General features: G+C 49.6%; 1 protein-coding gene across 1 annotated transcript; it reads left to right on the forward strand.

The window, feature by feature from the left end:
* The first annotated feature begins 4,284 nt into the window (after window positions 1-4,284).
* On the forward strand, window positions 4,285-5,592 carry LOC141161331 (uncharacterized protein F54H12.2-like). The gene is made up of 3 exons (XM_073646144.1): window positions 4,285-5,092; window positions 5,237-5,464; window positions 5,552-5,592. Exons 1-3 carry the CDS (start codon window positions 4,285-4,287, stop codon window positions 5,590-5,592), a joined length of 1,077 nt encoding a protein of 358 aa, XP_073502245.1.
* Window positions 5,593-20,149: the final 14,557 nt, after the last annotated feature.

Consider the following 20,149-nt stretch of genomic DNA (forward strand, 5'->3'; position numbering starts at 1 on the left):
GGCTGGTGTATTGGCCTCAACTGCGGCAAGAAGTCGAGGGGGTCTGCCGAACATGTCGCCAGTGTGAGTTGAACAAGCCCCCGGAGCAAAGAGCTCCCATTCACACCATCCGAACTTCTGCCCCCTTGAAAGTCTTGATGATTGACTACCTGATGGTAGGAATTTCATACAATGGTTATGGACACTGTTTAGTCATGACTGATCACTTCACCAAGTTCGCAGTAGTGACGCCCACTAAAGACCAGACGGCAGAAGCCGCAGTCAAGGCCATCTGTCAAGATTTCATCCGGATTTATGGGTGCCCAAAGCGAATACATTCTGACCAGGTAGCCTGCTTCCAAGGACGAGTGATGGATGAGCTATACCGCATCTATGGGATCGACCATTCCCGGACAACGCCCTACCACCCGCAAGGGAACGATGCATGTGAGCGCTTTAACCGAACCCTGTTGCAAATGTTGCGAACACTGGAAGCGGACAAAAAGATGAAGTGGCCCGAATTTGTGTCCGAGCTGGTGTGGGTGTATAATAATCGAGTTCATGCAACCACCGGCTACACCCCCTACATGTTGCCGTTTGGAAGAAGTGGCCGAGAAATCACGGAACTGGAGCTAGACTCAGAAGACCCCGGCCCGGGCAGTAGCCCAAGTACCTGGATTCGAGAACACCAGTGCCGACTCCATACCGTGAGAAGACTGGTTGCTCAGATGTTTCAGGAAGTAGAGCATGCAGTTCGGCCCCCGACCACAGGTGGATCGCTTCAGCCAGGAGAACGAGTGTTGGTGAGGGCTAAACGATTTGGGAGTAAGCTGGACCATCGTTGGGAGGCAATACCATATCGGGTGGTGAGGAAGGTTCACCCAGACAACCCCATCTACGAGGTTAGGCCCGAAGGGGATGACGCCGCTACATCCAGGGTGTTGCACCGTAATATGTTGCGACCTTGCTCCTCTGAAGCAGAAGTCTGTAACGGAGTTGGGCACTCAGACGTGTTGGCTGAAGTGCCACATACAGGAACCTTGGGGGATGAAGAAGGATGGGCCACAATGCAGTTGGGCCCATCAGAACCGCTGGTGCCACTCCCGAGTGGAACTCAGAATGAGTCGGGAAATGATTTGCAATCCCCAGTAGTTGATTCCTCGGATCTCCCGGAGTCTCCTCCGCAAGAAGAGCCCCGCAGAACTGAGCGGGCTAATGCCGGAATTCCTCCTAACCGGTATGCTCAGGAAGAGTTTATCTCGTCTCGAATCCAACAGAAAACGCAGGAGTGTGCCCAACTCCTGTCTGAGCTTGCACTGCCTGGAAGGAGACATCAATTCTGCGAGAAGTCCACTCGCCCGAGGACTGGTGAGCAAAAAGGAGGGAGGAATGTAGAACAGGCAAGAAAGCTTGGAAAAGGACTTCAACATGACGTTTCAAGGATGGAGCGAGACAGCCATCTACTGGCCAGATACAGTCAAGCGGAACCAAAATATGCAAGGGAAGTTGCAGGGAGGGCAGGTTCAGATGCTGGACCCGATCAGTTGGCTTCCAGGAAGGAGTTCCAGGAGATAAGAGGCCAGCGCGCCAAACCTGAGGGGTCTTTGGTGCCAAGCAGCAGAAAGGAGCAGACGTGCTCCCTGCATCCTGAGAAACCCCGCGTGACAGGCCAAATCCAGAGGCCTGAGAGGTGCTCCAGCTGGGCACTGGTAAAAGAGCTCCGGATCCCTCACAGTTGTGACCCGAGTGTTGTGCCTGCTGAGGGGACTAGGAACCTGATCGTGGTGCTGAGTGAGTTCGCGGAACCTGACGTCACCCGCCGACAGACGAGGCCTGGACCCCCCTATCCAAGGCTCGAGAGACTGCCTCCAATGGCCAAGCAGAAAGGAGTTGAGAGACGGTTGCCCCAGGAAAGTCACGCCAGCGGAAGCAGAGGAGCTGCATACGTGAGCAGGGCCGTCACTTCCACTGTTCACCCACGGTACCAGGGAACAATTGGGTTTATGTACTCAGGTTGGGAGGGGAACGGTTGGGGTTAAAGTAGCACAACGTGATCTAATTGAATTTGTCCGGAAGAGACTCACGGCCTAACGGGAATAACCGGTGACCCCCGCTAGGGCCAAATGCACAGTTAAAGAACTTGCGTGGTGTCTCCCATGATTGAGGGCATCACCTTACTTTGAGAGACTGCGCCTTACTTTAAGAGACTGCGCCTTACTTTGAGAAATTTCGTATTTTGCTGATATTTCAAACCACTGTTCATTACCCTTGTTGCTAATCCCTTGTTTCAGAATACCTGTTGTATAAAACTGTTTACAATCATCTCTGACTGTTCTCGCCTTGTGTCTCTGTGCGTTGCATTCCGGCACCTGCATTACGTGTATGTCAATGTACAGGTTTAAATTTCTTCCAAAAAATACCATAGCCATTTTACCAGGTGATAATTATTACAAGACAAAAAGTGCTACTCATCACCCGCTATACAGTGGCTCATGTATGTAGCCCACACAGAGAACATAGTCATCCAGCATGCTTTGAGAAGTGGTGAAAAACAAGTCGGGAAATAATTTTTAGACAGTTATGCCTATGTTATCAACAGACACATTGCCTTTGAATTTCAGGGTTGCTTTTACCACGGGTGACCTGTATGCTATAATGAAAATGACACAAATAAGATCACAAATACATCTTATGGTCAGTTATATTAACCCTTTTTATCTAAAAAGCGTTACTTGCAGTGTTGCGGCTACACAGTGAGAGTCCTGTGGGAGCATGATTGAAGATTAGTGTCTTTTTCAACCATTTCATTCCAAACATTTCTTCTCCAATTGGAATTCCCCACACCTTTAGATCCCCGCGATGCACTTTATGGGGGCCGTACTAATGTCATTAAACTTTATCACCAACTGAAATCTGGGGAGACGATACATTATTATGATTTCACCAGTCTGTACCCCTTTGTAAACAAAACTAAAATATACCCTGCTGGTCATCCTCATATTATCTATGAGGGATTTGGTTTCATTAAAAATTACTTTGGTATTGCCAAAGTCAAGGTCTACACTCCGAGGGATTTATTTTTTCCTGTGCTTCCGGTAAAACTCAACAAAAAATTAATGTTCCCCCTTTGCTATACATGCGCTGTAAATTCACAAACTGAGGTCTGCACACATTGTGACGAAGAGCATTCTCTGACAGGTACGTGGTGCACTATAGAACTTGAGATGGCCATAGAAAAAGTGTATAGGTTAGCCCACATGTACCCATACCTGGTATACCTTCGAAAATAACGAAGGCTCGATTTTTCTCAGAAAACGCGGTGATGTACTAAGGGAATATTTCGTAAAAGCTGGATATTATTTAAATATTTCAGAGCTCATAAGAGCCATTAATGAACGTATTGACACCTTGAAGGTAGCCTCCGAAGGAGTTAAACTTTGTTATGATGAAGTGAAGAGAAGTGTTACTCTATCAGATTCCCCCACGACACAGTTTGCTCTAGGCCAAAAATTGTCTCATATTTTAGGTTTACCACCGTATATTGAGGCGTATGATAATATAGTATTGGATAAAAAGAATTCATATGCAGATATCAAAGCTGGATTTTATACATTATTTGTGTACACAGATATAATTCATCACCAACTTGTTGGAGATAGTTACGTTCAGCTTCTGAGAAACGCGCAAGTCACCGGAAAAAGCTTGGAAATTATCACCCTGCAGTACACACGACCAGATTATGTTCCTCTATGCAAACATCGCTTTGATTCTGTAACCATATCTATCTTATCAGATCAGGGGACCCCTGTTAAATTCAAGTACGGGAAAACTATTGTCCGATTACATTTTAGACCGCAGCGTGATTGACACGATAAAATGGTGTCTCAACGGATTTATGGCGATCCGACCATTTATGCCTGCTACTATATTGCTCAGACGGGCCACGGCTTAGAGGGATTTTGCAGTGATGAGTACTTGTATGGGGCTGGCCTTGCTGGAATTTTTAGAGGACTTTTTAGAAAAGTTATTCCTCTATTCAGAAAATGAATAGAAATCGTAAAACCGCACGTGAAAACTGCCGTCAGAAATATTGCTAAGGATGCCGTTACATCTCTCTCGACATCGGTCATAAATAGATTAAACACACCTCCACAGGAAGGATCTGGTATTGTTTATGTCACTAAAAAACAGAAAAAAAGAAAAAGGCGTACTCTGCCTTTTCTTCTGAATAAAATTACTCCCGCAAGACGTAGTCGTCAGAAAAGAGTAAGACGCTCTGTTGAGGACATCTTTTAAACAATGACCATGGCTTTTGTACACAATGCTTCTGTAGAGTTCACAAAATCAGAGCTGGATATTTTTGACTTTCCCCCGACGCAAACAAGTATAGAGAAATCGTTTTTTATAGAAGTTCAACCTATTGCGGCTCTGGCCGACAATGCCCCACTGGAATTTTTCATATCGGGGAGTGGAGAATATTATTTTGATCTGAATAATACTTTGCTCTTCATAAGTTGCCGGGTCGTAAAAACAGATAATTCAGCTATCGTCGATGGCTCTCGTGTAGCCCTCATAAACTATCCTCTAGCGACTCTCTTTAATCAGGTTGATATCACACTGGGAGATCAGCTCATCTCGCAGTCAGATAATCTCTACAGCTATAGAGCCTACATTGAAACGCTATTAAATTACAGTGCACAGACTTTATCTTCTCAATTTACATCGGGATTATTTTATAAAGATACTGCCGGTCATCACAATGTCCGAATCCTGGATGGAACAAATGCTGGATTCAACAAGAGAGCGCTTGCAATCGCACACTCCAAACCTGTGGATTTATTGGGTCCAATTTTTGGTGATATATTTAATCAACCGAAGCTTATATTGAATGGACTTGACCTAAAGATCAAGCTGACGCGAAATAAGGACTCTTTCTGTTTGATGTCGGCTGAAGCTGATCCGTTTAAAGTACAAATCATGCACGCTTGTCTCTATGTAAAGAGAGTGCAGATTTCGCTGGCAGTCCGGATAGGTCATAGTCAAGCGATGCTAACTGCGACAGCGAAATACTCTATTGATAGGGTCTGTATGAAAGTGTACAGCATTCCATCAGGTACGAGAATCTCCAGCCATGAAAATTTATACTTAAGTTCCATTCCAAAAGCCATTACATTGGGATTTGTAGATAATGAAGCATTTAGCGGTTAGTATAATAAAAATCCGTTGTACTTTCATCATTATAACGTGAACCATGCAGCATTATATTTGGACGGTCAGCAGATACCATCCCAACCATTCAAACCCATTTTCAATATTGATCTAGCTGTCAGAGAGTATATGGCACTTGCACATATATCAGGAAAACAAAAGTCTGATTGCACTCTGTCGATTGATCGAGAAGAATTTACGGATGGATTCACATTCTTTGCAATTGATTTATCAGCCGATCAAGAACCTGGAGGACACTTCTCGCTCATGAAAACAGGTATCCTGCGGGCTTAAGTACGCTTTGCTCTACCTATGCCACACACCGTAAATATGATAGTGTATGCGCTGAACTCATCTATTCTAGAACTTAATAATCGACGTGAAGTGCTGTATGATTTCTACTGATGATTAGGGATGAGCGATCACTAAAATGCTCGGGTACTCGTTGCTCGGGTCAAGCAAATTGGAATACTCGGGTGCTTGACCCGAGCCACGAGCCCAATGTAAGTCTATGGGAAACTCGAGCATTTTTCAGGCGGCACACCCCGGCGGTCTGCAGAGGGCCTAAAATTGCCCAAATCGATGGGAACAGTGCTCAAATGACATGGGAACAGCATGGGGAAGACCCCTGGAAGCATCTCTGACTCCCAGATCACTGCTGTCAACAACGTGGTCAGAGTATTACGCCACTTTTAAGGACTCACAATAAAACATACAAAAACGAAACCAAAATGAATTTTGCTGGGAAATATGTTAAGGAACATCCTTTCCAGGGTAATGACTTGTATATAAGGCAAAATAAATAACCAAAAACAAAAATACTCCTCCATAACTTGTGCAATGCTCACATGTAGCGTTTTTAATGCATTTTTGCACTTTTGCTTTGCTTTCAACCAAGACAAATGTATTCACCAGGAAATGTCATTTTAACATTTTACAACCTTATCTGGCCATGTGGTGTGACACATCATCAGACACATGCATACAGTGCTGAAAAGACATGGGAACAGCATGGGGAAGACCTCTGGAAGAATCTCTGACTCCCAGGTCAATGCCTAAAAGTGTGGCCATCATAAGTGATCCATGGCGCATCGAAGATGCCTCCCGCCATGCACCTGTCGTTGCAGACTTGAAACAATCACCATCCCCGTCCTTGTCCCACTGCAGCGTTCAGTTGTCCCTATCCCATTCCTTGGAATGCAAGCGCAAGTATGCAGGCAGCCACCCACCCACCCACAGGCTGCAATACTATGCTGCCATATTTTTGATAGCTGCTTGCACTTGAAATGTGGCCTTTTAGGCTCTTGGAGGTGGAAGCTTTTGACAACTTCATGCCGGCGACGGCCGGCTGTCCATACTCGGTCCCCAGCCGCCACTATATTCCCCGGTATCGCCTCTGCCTTCCACAAGCACGTGTCCCACAACATTACCCGTGCCCTCCCCAGGGCACTTACTGGGAAGGACCACCTAACCACAAACACGTGGACAGGTGAATGTGGCCAGGGACAGTACGGAGCCAGTCCACAACTTTTTTTGCTGAGAGTTGTATTTAGCTCGGTGAAAGGACTGGCATAGAGGGAAACCCTATCTACCCTGCATGTCATTTCTCACAGGAAGTCCTGTAATGAAGCTTGTTGGAGAAGCAATGGCAGCACATCCAACATCAACTCGCCCTTGTCGGTGGTGCTTTGACACACACACATCTTTCTTTGCGCATTTAATTTCTTGAATACAGAGTTGGACAATGGCCTGATCTGTAATGCGTTTTGAGAAATAACATGCATAAGCATGGCCGATTCACATTAAAAAAGCAGCCATAAAGTGTCCGGGAACCTTCCCCCACACTTTTCTTAGCCAGGGCTGCTTTTCGGCAGGGTTGGAGGGGCCCACCAGAGAACCGGAGACTTTTCCGGCGGGCCCTGGCTTCTCCTTCAGGAGAGTTCATAGTGCCGAGGTGAGGCCATAATGATGATAGAGGTCACCATCTGCTTAGTTTTCTGTCACTTGGAATGCAAGTGCAAGTATGCAGCCAGCCAGCCACCCACCCACAGGCCGCAACACTAAATTGCCAAATTTCTGGCAGCTCTATGCACTTGAAATATGGCCTTTTAAGCTCATGGAGGTGGAAGCTTTTCACAACCTCATGCTGGCGACTGCCTGGAGTCCATGCTCGGTCCCCAGCCGCCACTATATTTCCCGGTATCTCCTCCACCTTCCACAAGCACGGGTCCCACAACATTACCCGTGCCCTCCCCAGTGCACTTACTGGGAAGGACCGCCTAACCACAAACACGTGGACAGGTGAATGTAGCCAGGGACGGTACGGAGCCAATCCACAACTTTTTTTGCTGAGAGATGTATTTAGCTCGGTGAAAGGACTGGCATAGAGGGAAACTTTATCTACCCTGTGTGTCATTTCTCCCAGGAAGTCCTCTAAAGCTGCTTGCACTTGAAATGTGGCCTGAACATTACTGCTGGTACTTTTCTGTGGGAATTTGCTTGCCTCCTACCAGCCTGGAATATTTCCAGCAAACTATGGTACGACGCCATGGTATTAGCACTGCCCCCAGTACCAGTAGCGAAGCCATCCCCAATTTTCTTCTCAGGAATTTTATTTGGAAGACTGAGTGGCTGCCCAAATACATTTTCTCACAAAGGAGCTGAATATAGAGTGGCAGTAGGTGCAAGCTTCTCCAGCCTGTTAGATATTAGAGGGTGAACGGCAGCACATTGGATCAGTGGTTAGCACTGAAGCCTTGCAGTGCTGGGATCCTGGTGCAAATCCCAGCAAGGACATCTGCAAGGACTTTGTATGTTCTCCCCGTGTTTGCGTGTGTTTCCTCCTCAGTAAAAATAGAGTGTCCGGGAACCTTCCCACACACTTTTCTTAGCAAGGACTGCTTCTCGGCAGGGTTGAACAGTCCCACCAGAGAATCCTCTGGTATGTCTTGGCTTCTACCTCAGGATAGTTCATTATAGCGCTAACTTTGCAGCTGCTATGGGGCTCTTGAGCGGGTGAGAAAGGTTATCCCTCAGAATCAAATCCTCTGGTGGGCACAATGTTTTTCAATCTGAAACAGCTTCTCAGTGGGAGTTGTATTTGACCACAGCCATATTCTTTAGCTTTGTGAAAGGACTGGCATAGAGGGAAACCGTATCTACCCCGGCTGTCATTTCTCCGTCATCAGGTTCCGCCCATTGTCACACACGACCATGCCTGGCTGTATGTTCAGCGGTGAGAGCCACAGTTCAGGCTGCTGTGTTACAGCTTTCAACAACTCTGCAGCGCTGGGCGGTTTGTCAATTAAGCATTAAGCATGTTATCTTCAGCACAGCCTGTTGCCGCTTGGCCATGGCAGTGCTGCAGTGCTGTCAGCTTGTTAATGATGTAGTCATTTCGGAGATGGAGGAGGAGGTGCATGAGCTGAAAAATGTGATTACTTTGAGGTTAAATTGGTGACGCTGTTTTTTATACTAAAGAAAGATCCTATTGTTTTATTTTTTATATGTTATTTTTTAAGACAAATGCATTCACCGAGAAATGTCATTTTAACATTTTAAAACCTTATCTGGCAATGTGGTGTGTGACACATCATCAGACACATCCTATACAGTTATAGGGTATGCAGTGAGTTCAACGGGTGACCAAATTTAGGAAAAACCCCACTAAGAAATTAAAGACACATAGAGCAGGGCCACAGTAACGACAAATTCCCATTAGAAAGGAGAGAGTCTGCTATACAATTATAGGGTATGCAGTGAGTCAAACGGCTGACGAATTTTAGGAAAAACCCCACTAAGAATTTAAAGACACATAGAGCAGGGCCACAGTAACAAGGTACGACATGTTCCCATTAGAAAGAAGAGGGTCTGCTATACAGTTATAGGGTATGCAGTGAGGCCAACGGCTGACGAATTTTAGGAAAAACCCCACTAAGAAATTAAAGACACATAAAGCAGGGCCACAGTAACGACAAATTCCCATTAGAAAGGAGAGAGTCTGCTATACAGTTATAGGGTATGCCATGAGTCCAATGTGTTAAGCGCCAGGCGCTTGCTGGATCAGAAATGGGCTCTGAGTCATCAGTGGATTCTGTGGTCTCTCATTCTGGTTCAGCCACAGCTGATGCTGCACAGCATTGCTGTCGGTCCCAACACCTAGCCAATGCACGAGATGTGCAAGTTGTATATTGGATGTTTGTGCCTAGCACTATGAAGTATAGGTTGCAGAGGGAGTCAGGGCTCTGGCAGCCTAAGTCCAAGATGCATCACACTGAGCATGCCCGTGACATGGCGGATCGTGATTGGTGGTTCGGGAACCAGCTGATCCGGTGACCTGGCACCGCCTGATTGGTCACAGGTGACGTCACCAATGGTGCGACAGTGGGGCAGGGCTTAATCTTTAAAAGGCCTGCCCACAAACATGGTGGCGCGCTCAGATCATAGAGCATGATGCTGGTGTGTGGATGTCTGTGCTCCATGTGTAGTTTCTGCTAGGCAGGTTAGCTCCATAGAGGCAGGCTAGTGAAAGTAGGCAGGTAGCTTCGCCTTGCAGACTGGCTCTGTCAGTGGGGGTCGCCTTACACCCCGAGCAGCCTGCAGGACCACGTGGAGAAACACTCCTCTGTCCGGTAGCACGCCGGCAGAGGGCACTTACCCGTCGGCGTGAGTCACACGCATCTTAGCGCCAATCCCTACAGCGTAGCGCCTGTATCGAAGACAGGGCTACTGCTTTTCCCCCGGTCGCACGTCTCCCTGCGGTTCTTGGAGATTGTGTGAACCGCTGAAACCCGCTCCGTGTGTATTAACACGGAGTGGTTCTTCAGTTAAGTAGGTGCTATTAACGGAGATAGAGCGAACCGCTATACCCGTTCCTGTGTGCTGTAACACGGAAGGGTTTAACATTTAAGTTGGTTACTTTACTTTCCACCCGGAAAGTGTTCGGCAGCAGTCCTCCAGGCTGCATCGCGGACCCCGGGGTCGGTTGCGTTCCATTTTAATAAAGTTGTCTGCAACCGCCCTCCTAACACAATGGCTGACGAATTTAGGAAAAACCCCACTAAGAATTTAAAGACACATAGAGCAGGGCCACAGTAACAAGGTACGACATGTTCCCATTAGAAAGGACAGGGTCTGCTATACAGTTATAGGGTATGCAGTGAGTCCAACGGCTGACCAATTTTAGGAAAAACCCCACTAAGTAATTAAAGACACATAGAGCAGGGCCACAGCAATGACAAATTCTCACTAGAAAGGAGAGGGTCTCCCATACTGTTTGCCTATGCAGTGAAGCAACGGCTGCCAAAAATTTGGAGGAACTCCAATGCCTCTTACAAGATACGTAGAAGTCGGAAAGCCTCCTAAAAACAATGTTCCCATTATTTGGAAGTGGCTCTCCCATAGTGTTTGCCTATGCAGTGAATGCATAAGCTGTCAAAAATTTGGAGGCACTCCAATTCCCCTTGGAAGAGATGTAGAGCAGGGCCACAGTAACGACAAATTCCCATTAGAAAGGAGAAAGTCTCCCATAGTGTTGGCCTATGCAGTGAATGCAAGGGCTGCCAAAAATGTAGAGGCATTTCAATGACCCTGGGAAGAGACGTCGAGGAGGGCCTCATAAAAAAAATGTTCCCATTAGAATGGAGCGGGCCTCCTATACTTGTAATGCCCATGTGTGGCACCCCAGGGGTCTGGTTGCCACAGTGGTAGAAATACCATGTCTGAGAGCGAGCATGGGTTTTCCTGGTCAGGAGCAATATTGCATGCCACACCTCCTGCCCCAGTCCAGGGAGGGGAGGAACCTGCCCTTTATAAACTGGATCTGGGGCGGGGTTAGGAGAGAAGTCTAGTTCCAGAGAAAGGGACAGAGCAGCAGCAAGGAGCTCTGTAGGAGCCAGGAGCTGAAGACCAGGGACTGGAGCAGAGCTCGTCCTGGCAAAAAGACGCAGAGAACCGGACACCGGAGTCCGAGGCTGTGGGGATTATACATCCAGCAGCAGAAACCACCTGGCAGGGGATATCAAGTCCTCGGGCCATAGAAAGCCCGGAGGCTCAGTCACACGCAAGGGACTGGCACCGCCAGCGATGAGCGGAAGGCACCAAAGTCCCCAAGTCACCAGCCATACGGGTGAGCACCACACGGTACACTCAGGGACGTGGGCTACTACACGACTACAGCAGGGTAGCCAGGAAGAGTGCAGTCAGATGGGAAGGCCTACACCTCCACCTGGCCAGGGGGACTCTTGTTCGCTCACAGACTGACCAGGCCTCTAATGTTAGCCAGTACTCCCGGCAGGGCCTTCTTCATTACCCACAGTAAAGACCCTGAACTGCACTGCACGGACTCTGAGTCATTTCTGCTGCGCCTACGCACCACAACCCTCACCATCTACAGATGCTGCCCTGAGGCTATACTCCTCCTGTGGGGAGTTATACTACCCTCTGCTGCGCACACAACATCAGCCTCAGCGGTCTGCCCCGCAGCGGCGGTTCTCAGTGACCGCAATCCACGGGTGGCGTAGTCGGACATTTAATCATAAAAAACACATAAATAGACTACCACTGGTTTGACCACCCTGAGCCACGGGAGCGGGTCGCCACCACGGAGACTACTACCCCCAGTATTGCACAGAGACCCGGCTCCGGGTATTCCCCCACACACGGCCCAGGGGGCGCGTCAACTTTGGCGTAGTCGGCAGGATTTTATGCCCGCAACCACCGGGTACTGCGCGCCTGAAGAAAGACTGTGATACTTACGAGGTGAAGTTTCCCACCATCCGCGGTCGTTTTCCCGCCTTCTGCCGCCATTTTCCCGCCATCGGGTGCCATTTCTGGGACGCCGCGCGGGAAGAAGAGGGGCGTGGATGCCAAAAGCGTGCAAGAACTGAAGCCCCGCCTTACGCAGTGACGCTGCGCAAGGTCCTGGAAGGAATCCAGTGGACGCCGACGTCACCAGCGCGCGACGCAAGGTCCTCGACCCCCGACGATCGCCTGCAGAGCCGCGGCCTACGGAGAAGCAGCAACGAAAGGTAGGCCACGGTTAACTTGGGGGGAGGAAGACACCAGGAATGGAGGGAGCTCCCACCGCCAGCCTGCTGCTGCAGTGATGCCCTTCACGATGCCGTATATCCCCGGAGCGGCATGGTTACCCCAGTACTCAGGGGAGTCGCATACCCTGAGCGACTTTAAGGAAAGACTATATAGTTTATTCAAAGTATACCCCCTGTCCGAAGAACAAAAAGTGAGCATCCTGACCGGCCAGTTAATTGGGGCAGCCCAAAGAGAAGTGAAGTCCTGGTCAGCAAGAGAAAAAGGGACCGTAAAGGAAATACTGGCCCGTCTAAAGGACACTTTTGATACCCGCACCTCAGCAGAGCTTAAATTACAATTTTATGGATGCAAACAGCGGGCACAAGACAGTATATGGGACTATGCTTTGAATTTGCAGGAGGCCCTGAGAGCCATTAAGCAGGCAGACCCTGACAGCGTGCGGAATGATGATAAGCTATTGACTGAACAGTTCATTGAGGGTCTACAGTCCAGCGCCCACCGAACCCAGTTGCGTGTAATGGCCCTGCAGAACCCTGATTTGGACTTTGCGCAGTTCAAAGACAGGGCCATTCGGGTGCTCCGAGAACCGGCACCAGGAGGCGCTGTAACCCACAGGCGCCCTGCTATTACATATCACCAGGAGGCGGCGCCCTTGTCTGCAGAGCCTGTGGAAGCTGATGCACAGGCTTTGGACAAAGTCCCGGCAGCAGACCTGCACCATCAGGTCCAAGAACTGACCAAAAGCGTTGCCACGCTAACCAGAACTGTGCAGTCTTTACAGGTGTCTTCCCCTGGAAAGATCCAGCTGGCTTCCAGTCTGGAGGACGTCCCTTGGAGCCGACGGAGGAGAATCCCATCGACCAGAGGAAGGCCCAGTGACCGCTATGACCAGGGCGGACAACCCATCTGCCGCCGCTGCAACCAACCAGGACATATGGCAAGGTACTGTCATTCAAACGGGCAAAACCTGGGGCAGAGGGCCAACCCCCCAGGCATAAGACCATCAGGCCCATCGAGCTGGTGTGATAAGTACGTAGGGGGACGACCGGTCTTGCCTGTGGTGCTGGATGGCATTCCTATGAGTGCACTACTGGATACCGGGTCACAGGTAACCATCATCCCCTATGTGCTCTTTAAGCGGTACTGGAATGACTCAGATATCAACCGCTACCCAGATGACAATTTGAGCATCATCGCCAGGTAACCATCAAAATTGGTAAAGTTGAACTGCCAGTGCAAGGACTGATTATTGTGGACATTGACCGTCGTGAAAGCCACCCTAAGATAACCTTGGGTACTAATGTTATTGAAAATTGTCTTGCAGAGATAATTCTCATATTATAGCAGGTTGCGATGAACGCCAGCTCCAGCCAGCAGCGTGTCCTACAAAAAGAGATCAGAGCCTTGATGAAGAGGCAACAAGTAGAACTGTCTGGTGCTGAGATTGGTAGCGTTAGGATGAGTGACCCGTTCCCTATCGCCATACCCCCAAAAAGTGAGATGATGATCTGGTGCCGGACTGCAATCGGGTTAAGAGGAAGGGACTACCAAGCCATGGTAGAACCCGTCTACTCAGACAGTAGGCCCACCATTTTGACAGCACGGGGGGTGGTCGATGTACGCCATGGGAGGGTGCCCGTCCGCATCCTAAACATTGGGGAAAGAGAAGTATACTTGCCCCGGTATGCTACTCTAGCCAAATTGTTCACCGTTAACCAGAACTCTGTAAAGGCCGTGGAACCCTTGCCTCCATCTCAACCAGAGGAGGGTAACGGCTCCAAGGAACAAATGGAGGACTGGTGTCAGAAACTGCATGTGGGCACCGACTCCACTCCCTCACACCAAAAACAGGGAGTCTACCGGGTGGTGCAGGAGTACGAAAGAGTCTTTAGCAAACACCCACTAAACTTTGGGCAAGTAAAGGGGGTAGAACACCACATCCCCACAGGAGACCATCCAAGCATAAAGGAAAGATACTGACCTGTACCCCCTGCACACTATCAAAATGCCAAGGGAATGTTACGAGAAATGAAGGAGGCTGGGGTAATCAGAGACAGCTGTAGCCCCTGGGCAGCTCCACTAGTTCTTGTGAAAAAAAAAGATGGCACCATGAGAATGTGTGTAGACTATAAGAAGGTCAACCGTATCACACACAAAGATGCGTACCCGTTACCTAGAATAGAAGAGTTCTTAGCTGCATTAAAAACTGCTAACTTCTTTTCTACTTTGGATCTTACTAGCGGGTACTGGCAAGTTCCTGTAACAGGGGCAGACAAGGAGAAGACTGCATTCACCACCCCGATGGGTCTCAGCGAATTCAACTGTATGCCGTTCGGGCTCTGCAACGCACCAGGAACCTTCCAGCGGTTGATGGAGTGCTGCCTAGGGCACAGGAATTTCGAGACGGTCCTGCTATACCTGGACGATGTCATTGTGTATTCCAAAACATATGAGGACCATCTGAAACACCTGGCAGAGGTGTTTGACACCCTGGCAGGCTACGGCCTTAAGGTGAAACCCTCCAAGTGTCATCTACTGAAACCAAAGGTACAGTACCTGGGACACGTGGTGAGTGCTGACGGAGTAGCTCCAGACCCTGATAAGATCACAGTGATTAAGGACTGGCCAAGACCCTCCAGCATAAAGGAAGTGCGGCAGTTCCTCGGGTTGGTAGGCTACTACCGAAGATTCATCCCCGGTTTCACCAAAATGGCAGCTCCTATGCAGGATCTCCTGATAGGCCAATCCAGGAAGGCCAAAAACCAGAAGCCGCCCTTCAAATGGGACAAGCTGGAAGAGGAGTCTTTCCACCAGCTGAAGATGGCCCTCCCGGGGGATGAAATCCTGGCGTACCCTGATTACAGCCAGCCTTTTATTCTCCACACAGACGCGAGCAACATCGGGCTAGGGGCGGTGCTGTCCCAGAACCAACAGGGCAGAGAACGGGTAATCGCTTATGCCAGCAGGAAGCTCCGGCCCACAGAAAGGAATCCAGAAAATTACAGCTCCTTCAAGCTAGAGTTCCTCGCGGTGGTATGGGCAGTGACCGAGCGCTTTAAACATTACCTTGCCCTCTTCCAAGTTCACCGTGTACACGGTCAACAACCCGTTGACACACCTGGACACTGCAAAACTTTGTGCCCTGGAACAGAGATGGATGGCCCACCTATCCAACTATGAGTTTACCATCAAATACCGAGCGGGATGCACAAATGCCAATGCAGACGCCCTGTCCAGGATGCCGAACTTGCCGGACGGAGGGGAAGATCCAGAAGAACTGGAAGAGATTGAACTCCCTGCGTTCCACCATTGTGGGATTACCCAGTATTCCCACTGTGTAAGGGCCAGGCGCTCTGCCACGTTCAATCCCTTACCCCACTACAGCTGGGCGGAGACGCAAGACAGTGACCCAGCCGTCCACATGGTAAAAGAGATGCTGACGCAGGCTGATGCCCGCCTTGACCCAGACGCTCCGGAAGAAACCAATCAGCTGTGGAAGGAGAAGAGTAAACTGTTTCTCTACAAGGGGAAGCTGTGTTGGAGAATTGTCAACTCCCGGACACATGAGCTGACCGGGCAGGTAGTGGTCCGAAGACGAGACGCGGCTATGGTCCTGGAGGCATACCACGACGGAGCAGGGCACTTTGGATGGAAGAAGTTGGAGTTCCTGTTGCGAGAACGGTTCTTCTGGATAGGCATGAGAGGGGCCATTGAGAGATGGTGCAGAGACTGCGGCCCGTGCAACCAGAGAAGGAAGGACCTTGCCAGCCAGAAGACTCCCCTACAGTCCATCATCACCAAGCAGCCACTAGAACTGGTAGCCCTGGACCATGTGAAGCTGGCTCCAAGTAGGTCCGGGTACGTCTACGCCCTCACCATTGTAGACCACTACTCCCGGTTCCTGGTGGTGGTCCCTGTCAAGGACTTAACCACTCAGACAGCAGCTAGAGCCTTCCAGCAGCACCTCTGCCATCCACATGGGTATCCGGAGCAAGTGTTGACTGACCAAGGTCCAGCCTTCGAAGCGGAGGTCTTCCAGGAGTAATGCAACCTGTATGGCTGCAAGAAGATAAAGACAGCGCCCTATCACCCCCCAAACCAACAGATTGTGCGAGAAGATGAACCAGGTGGTGATAGACTTGCTGAAAACTTTGCCCCTGGAAGAACGCAGTCTGTGGCCTGAAAAACTGCCTGATCTGGTGGACTTGTATAACCACATCCCAGTAAATTCCAGCAACTGCACCCCGGCTTACCTAATGAGAGCAAGACCTGGTAAGCTGCCTATTGACCTGGATATGGGAGTCCTGACACCCGAGGACACCTCGCCAGAGGCAGACTGGGATACAGAACGGCAGCAGCAGTACCAGAAAGTGCAGGAGAGCGTTGAGAGAAGTCTGTCTCAAGCAAGAGAAAGGCAAGAGAGGACTTATAACCAGCATGCTCCCACTGTTCCCCTGGCACCTGGAGAGCAGGTCTTGAAGAGGAAGATGCGGCTCCATAAGTTGGACGACCAGTGGGAGAAAGACCCGTACACAGTACTGCCCTCAAGTCATGACAATCCGAAAGTATATATTATCAGTAAGGATGGAGGAGAGACCACAGCCACTGTCTCCAGAGACCACCTGAAGAAGTGTCCCGAGCAGCTGCAAAGCACTGATGAAGACCAAGATAGCCCTCAACCCTGCAGAGGAAAGGGAAGAAATGGTCAGCACAGTACTCGGAGAATTTCCCCGGTCCTGGACACAAATTAACAACGCCATTGTGGTACTCGTCCTTACCTTTCTCCAGCCAGCCCCTCAAGGGCCTACAGAAGAGCAAGTAGTGTTGGAAGAGCAACCAGCCCCAGAGGCAGAAGATTCCATTCCAGCAGCCCAGGAGAATCAACCCTCAGCTAGTAGTGAGTCTGCCGTTCCCGTGGTAAGCCAAAGAGTACGCAGAAAGCTGTCCAGCCTACCCAAAACATCTCCAAACACCTGTAATGCAGACACTAGTGAGCCCACTACACAAGGGGTAGAAACAGGGGACCCAGAAAGGACACCACCAGATAACGTGTTACGAAGGTCCACCAGGAGCACTAGAGGTCAAATGCCCGCTCGCTGGAGAATTTAGAATGTGATATAAATACCTGTATTTTGCAAATGTTAAAATGTTTGTTGCCTGCATACTAATTGTGTTTTTCTAGTTACCCAACAGGGTTCATGGACTAACAGGTTATGGACAATGAATAACCGGAACTGTACCTTGTATATAGTTGCACCTGTAAAGTGCCCTTTTTGTCCCAGACCACAGAACAAAAACCCGTGGAGGTGGCTGAAGACGTGGTCCAACGCCAGATCATCGATGCCCTGCAGCCACCCCTGGGCCTACGTGGAGGGTTTGGGACGGGTCCCTCAAAATGCATCTCGGGTGACATGGACACCTGGTTACGGAAGCACCGTGACCTATAAGAACTAAACTTCTTGTACATATGTTAATGTGTTATTGTTTATACCCTGTTGTGTATGTTTCATAAAATGTGTTTAGTACCAGAGTACTAAAATTTACTAGGGGGGGAATGTGGCACACCAGGGGTCTGGTTGCTACAGTGGTAGAAATACCATGTCTGAAAGCGAGCATGGGTTTTCCTGGTCAGGAGCAATATTGCATGCCACACCTCCTGCCCCAGTCCAGGGAGGGGAGGAAGCTGCCCTTTATAAACTGGATCTTGGGCGGGGTTAGGAGAGAAGTCTAGTTCCAGAGAAAGGGACAGAGCAGCAGCAAGGAGCTCTGTAGGAGCCAGGAGCTGAAGACCAGGGACTGGAGCAGAGCTCGTCCTGGCAGAAAGACGCAGAGAACCGGACACCGGAGTCCGAGGCTGTGGGGATTATACATCCAGCAGCAGAAACCACCTGGCTGGGGATTTCAAGTTCTCTGGCCATAGAAAGCCCAGAGGCTCAGTCACACGCAAGGGACCGGCACCACCAGCGAGGAGCGGAAGGCACCAAAGGCCCCAAGTCACCAGCCATACGGGTGAGCACCACACGGTACACTCAGGGACGTGGGCTACTACACGACTACATCAGGGTAGCCAGGAAGAGTGCAGACGGGAAGGCCTACACCTCCACCTGGCCAGGGGGACTCATGTTCGCTCACAGACTGACCAGGCCTCTAATGCTAGCCAGTACTCCCGGCAGGGCCTTCTTCATTACCAACAGTAAAGACCCTGAACTGTACTGCACGGACTCTGAGTCATTTCTGCTGCGCCCACGCACCACAACCCTCACCATCTACAGACGCTGCCCTGAGGCTATACTCCTCCCGTGGGGAGTTATGCTACCCTCTGCTGCGCACACAACATCAGCCTCAGTGGTCTGCCCCGCAGCGGCGGTTCTTAGTGACCGCAATCCACGGGTGGCGTAGTCGGACATTTAATCATAAAAACCACATAAATAGACTACCACTGGTTTGACCACCCTGAGCCACGGGACCAGGTCGCCGCCACGGAGACTACTACCCCCAGTATTGCACAGAGACCCGGCTCCGGGTATTCCCCCACACACAGCCCAGTGGGCGCGTCACATGCACTAAGTGTATGGGCTGACTAACATTTACCCCTGGGGGGTACACAAAAACATACTGTATAAAAAAAACTTTTTTAAGGGCATCATAAACACCCTTTAAAAAAAATTATGTGGGTGTTGCATCACGGACCACAGTCACCCTGGTAATATGGTGGTGGAGGATGAGGAGAAGGACAAGAGCTAATAGCCAAAATCACGAAGCGTATACCCATGTGTGGGTGTGAAAAGGTGCATGAGAATACACCTCCCAAGAAAAGACACTGGATTTGAGTTTATGTTAAGCTGCTTTCATTCGGTGGTGTTGAGAAGTCTGGCCCAATTCAGCCCTTGTTCATTTTATAAGTCAGCCTGTCAGCATTTTCAGTTGACAGGCGGATGCGCTTATCACTTATAATTCCACCAGCGGCACTAAAAACCCGCTCTGATAAAACGCTGGCGGCAGGGCAGGCCAGGACCTCCAAGGCATAGAGAGCCATTTCATTCCACGTATCCAGCTTGGATACCCAAAAATTATAAGGCACAGAGTTATCATGGAGGACGTTGGTACGGTCGGCAAGGTACTCCCTCAGCATCTTTCCAAACTTTGCACTCCTTGTGAGAGTATCCCGCGCCTTAGGGCCTGTGCGATGGGAGGGTCTGAGAAAACTCTCCCAGAACTTTTACAGTGTTCCCCTGCCTCTGCTGGATTGAAGTTGTGTCTCTCTCGCCTGTACTCCTTGGTTGTCCAGCGAAGTGTGCCCTCTGCCGCCAGCGTTTTCAGATGGGAATTTTTTTTTTTTTTTTAATAGTTCCACAACAAGGGCCTTCTGGTACAGCCCCATTTTTGTAGACCTGTCCGCCTCAGGAATAAGAGATATAAAGTTCTCCTTGTAGCGTGGGTCTAGAAGTGTCACCAACCAGTAATGACTGTCACCCAAAATTTTGAGAACGTGAGGGTCATGGGAAAGGCAGCGCAACATAAACTCAGCCATGCGTGCCAGACTACTAACAGGCAAGACTTCCGTGTCCTCACCAAGAGGATGACTGACCATGCTCTCCGCCTCCTCCTCTCTGTCCTCTGGCCATCCACGCTGAACAGATGGTATGACAGCTGTGCAGATGGTACCCTCTATAGTTCATGAAACTAACTCCAGTCCTTCCTCCTCCTCCTCTTCCTCATTGTCACCCAATCCACGTTGGGATGAGATGAGGCTTGGCTGTGTGTAATCACCCTGCATGGTTCCTTGCTCCATCTCATTGTGCTCCGCCTGCAATGCATCCTCTTTGATTGTGAGCAGAGAGCGTTTCAGAAGACAGAGAATTGGGATGGTGACGCTAATGATGGCGTCATTGCCGCTCACCATCTTGGTGGA

This window comes from Phyllobates terribilis, unplaced genomic scaffold (assembly GCF_046119375.1).
Source record: "Phyllobates terribilis strain yellow unplaced genomic scaffold, ASM4611937v1 Scaffold_9__5_contigs__length_417890890, whole genome shotgun sequence".
NCBI lineage: Eukaryota > Metazoa > Chordata > Amphibia > Anura > Dendrobatidae > Phyllobates > Phyllobates terribilis.

Bases quoted from the DNA above. Each gene is read 5' to 3' on its own strand.
- LOC141161331 (XM_073646144.1), top strand. From the start codon at position 4,285: ATGGCTTTTGTACACAATGCTTCTGTAGAGTTCACAAAATCAGAGCTG. The intron at 5,093-5,236 runs GTACGAGAATCT...TGAACCATGCAG, and splicing joins AGTGTACAGCATTCCATCAG to CATTATATTTGGACGGTCAG. The intron at 5,465-5,551 runs GTATCCTGCGGG...CATCTATTCTAG, and splicing joins CTTCTCGCTCATGAAAACAG to AACTTAATAATCGACGTGAA.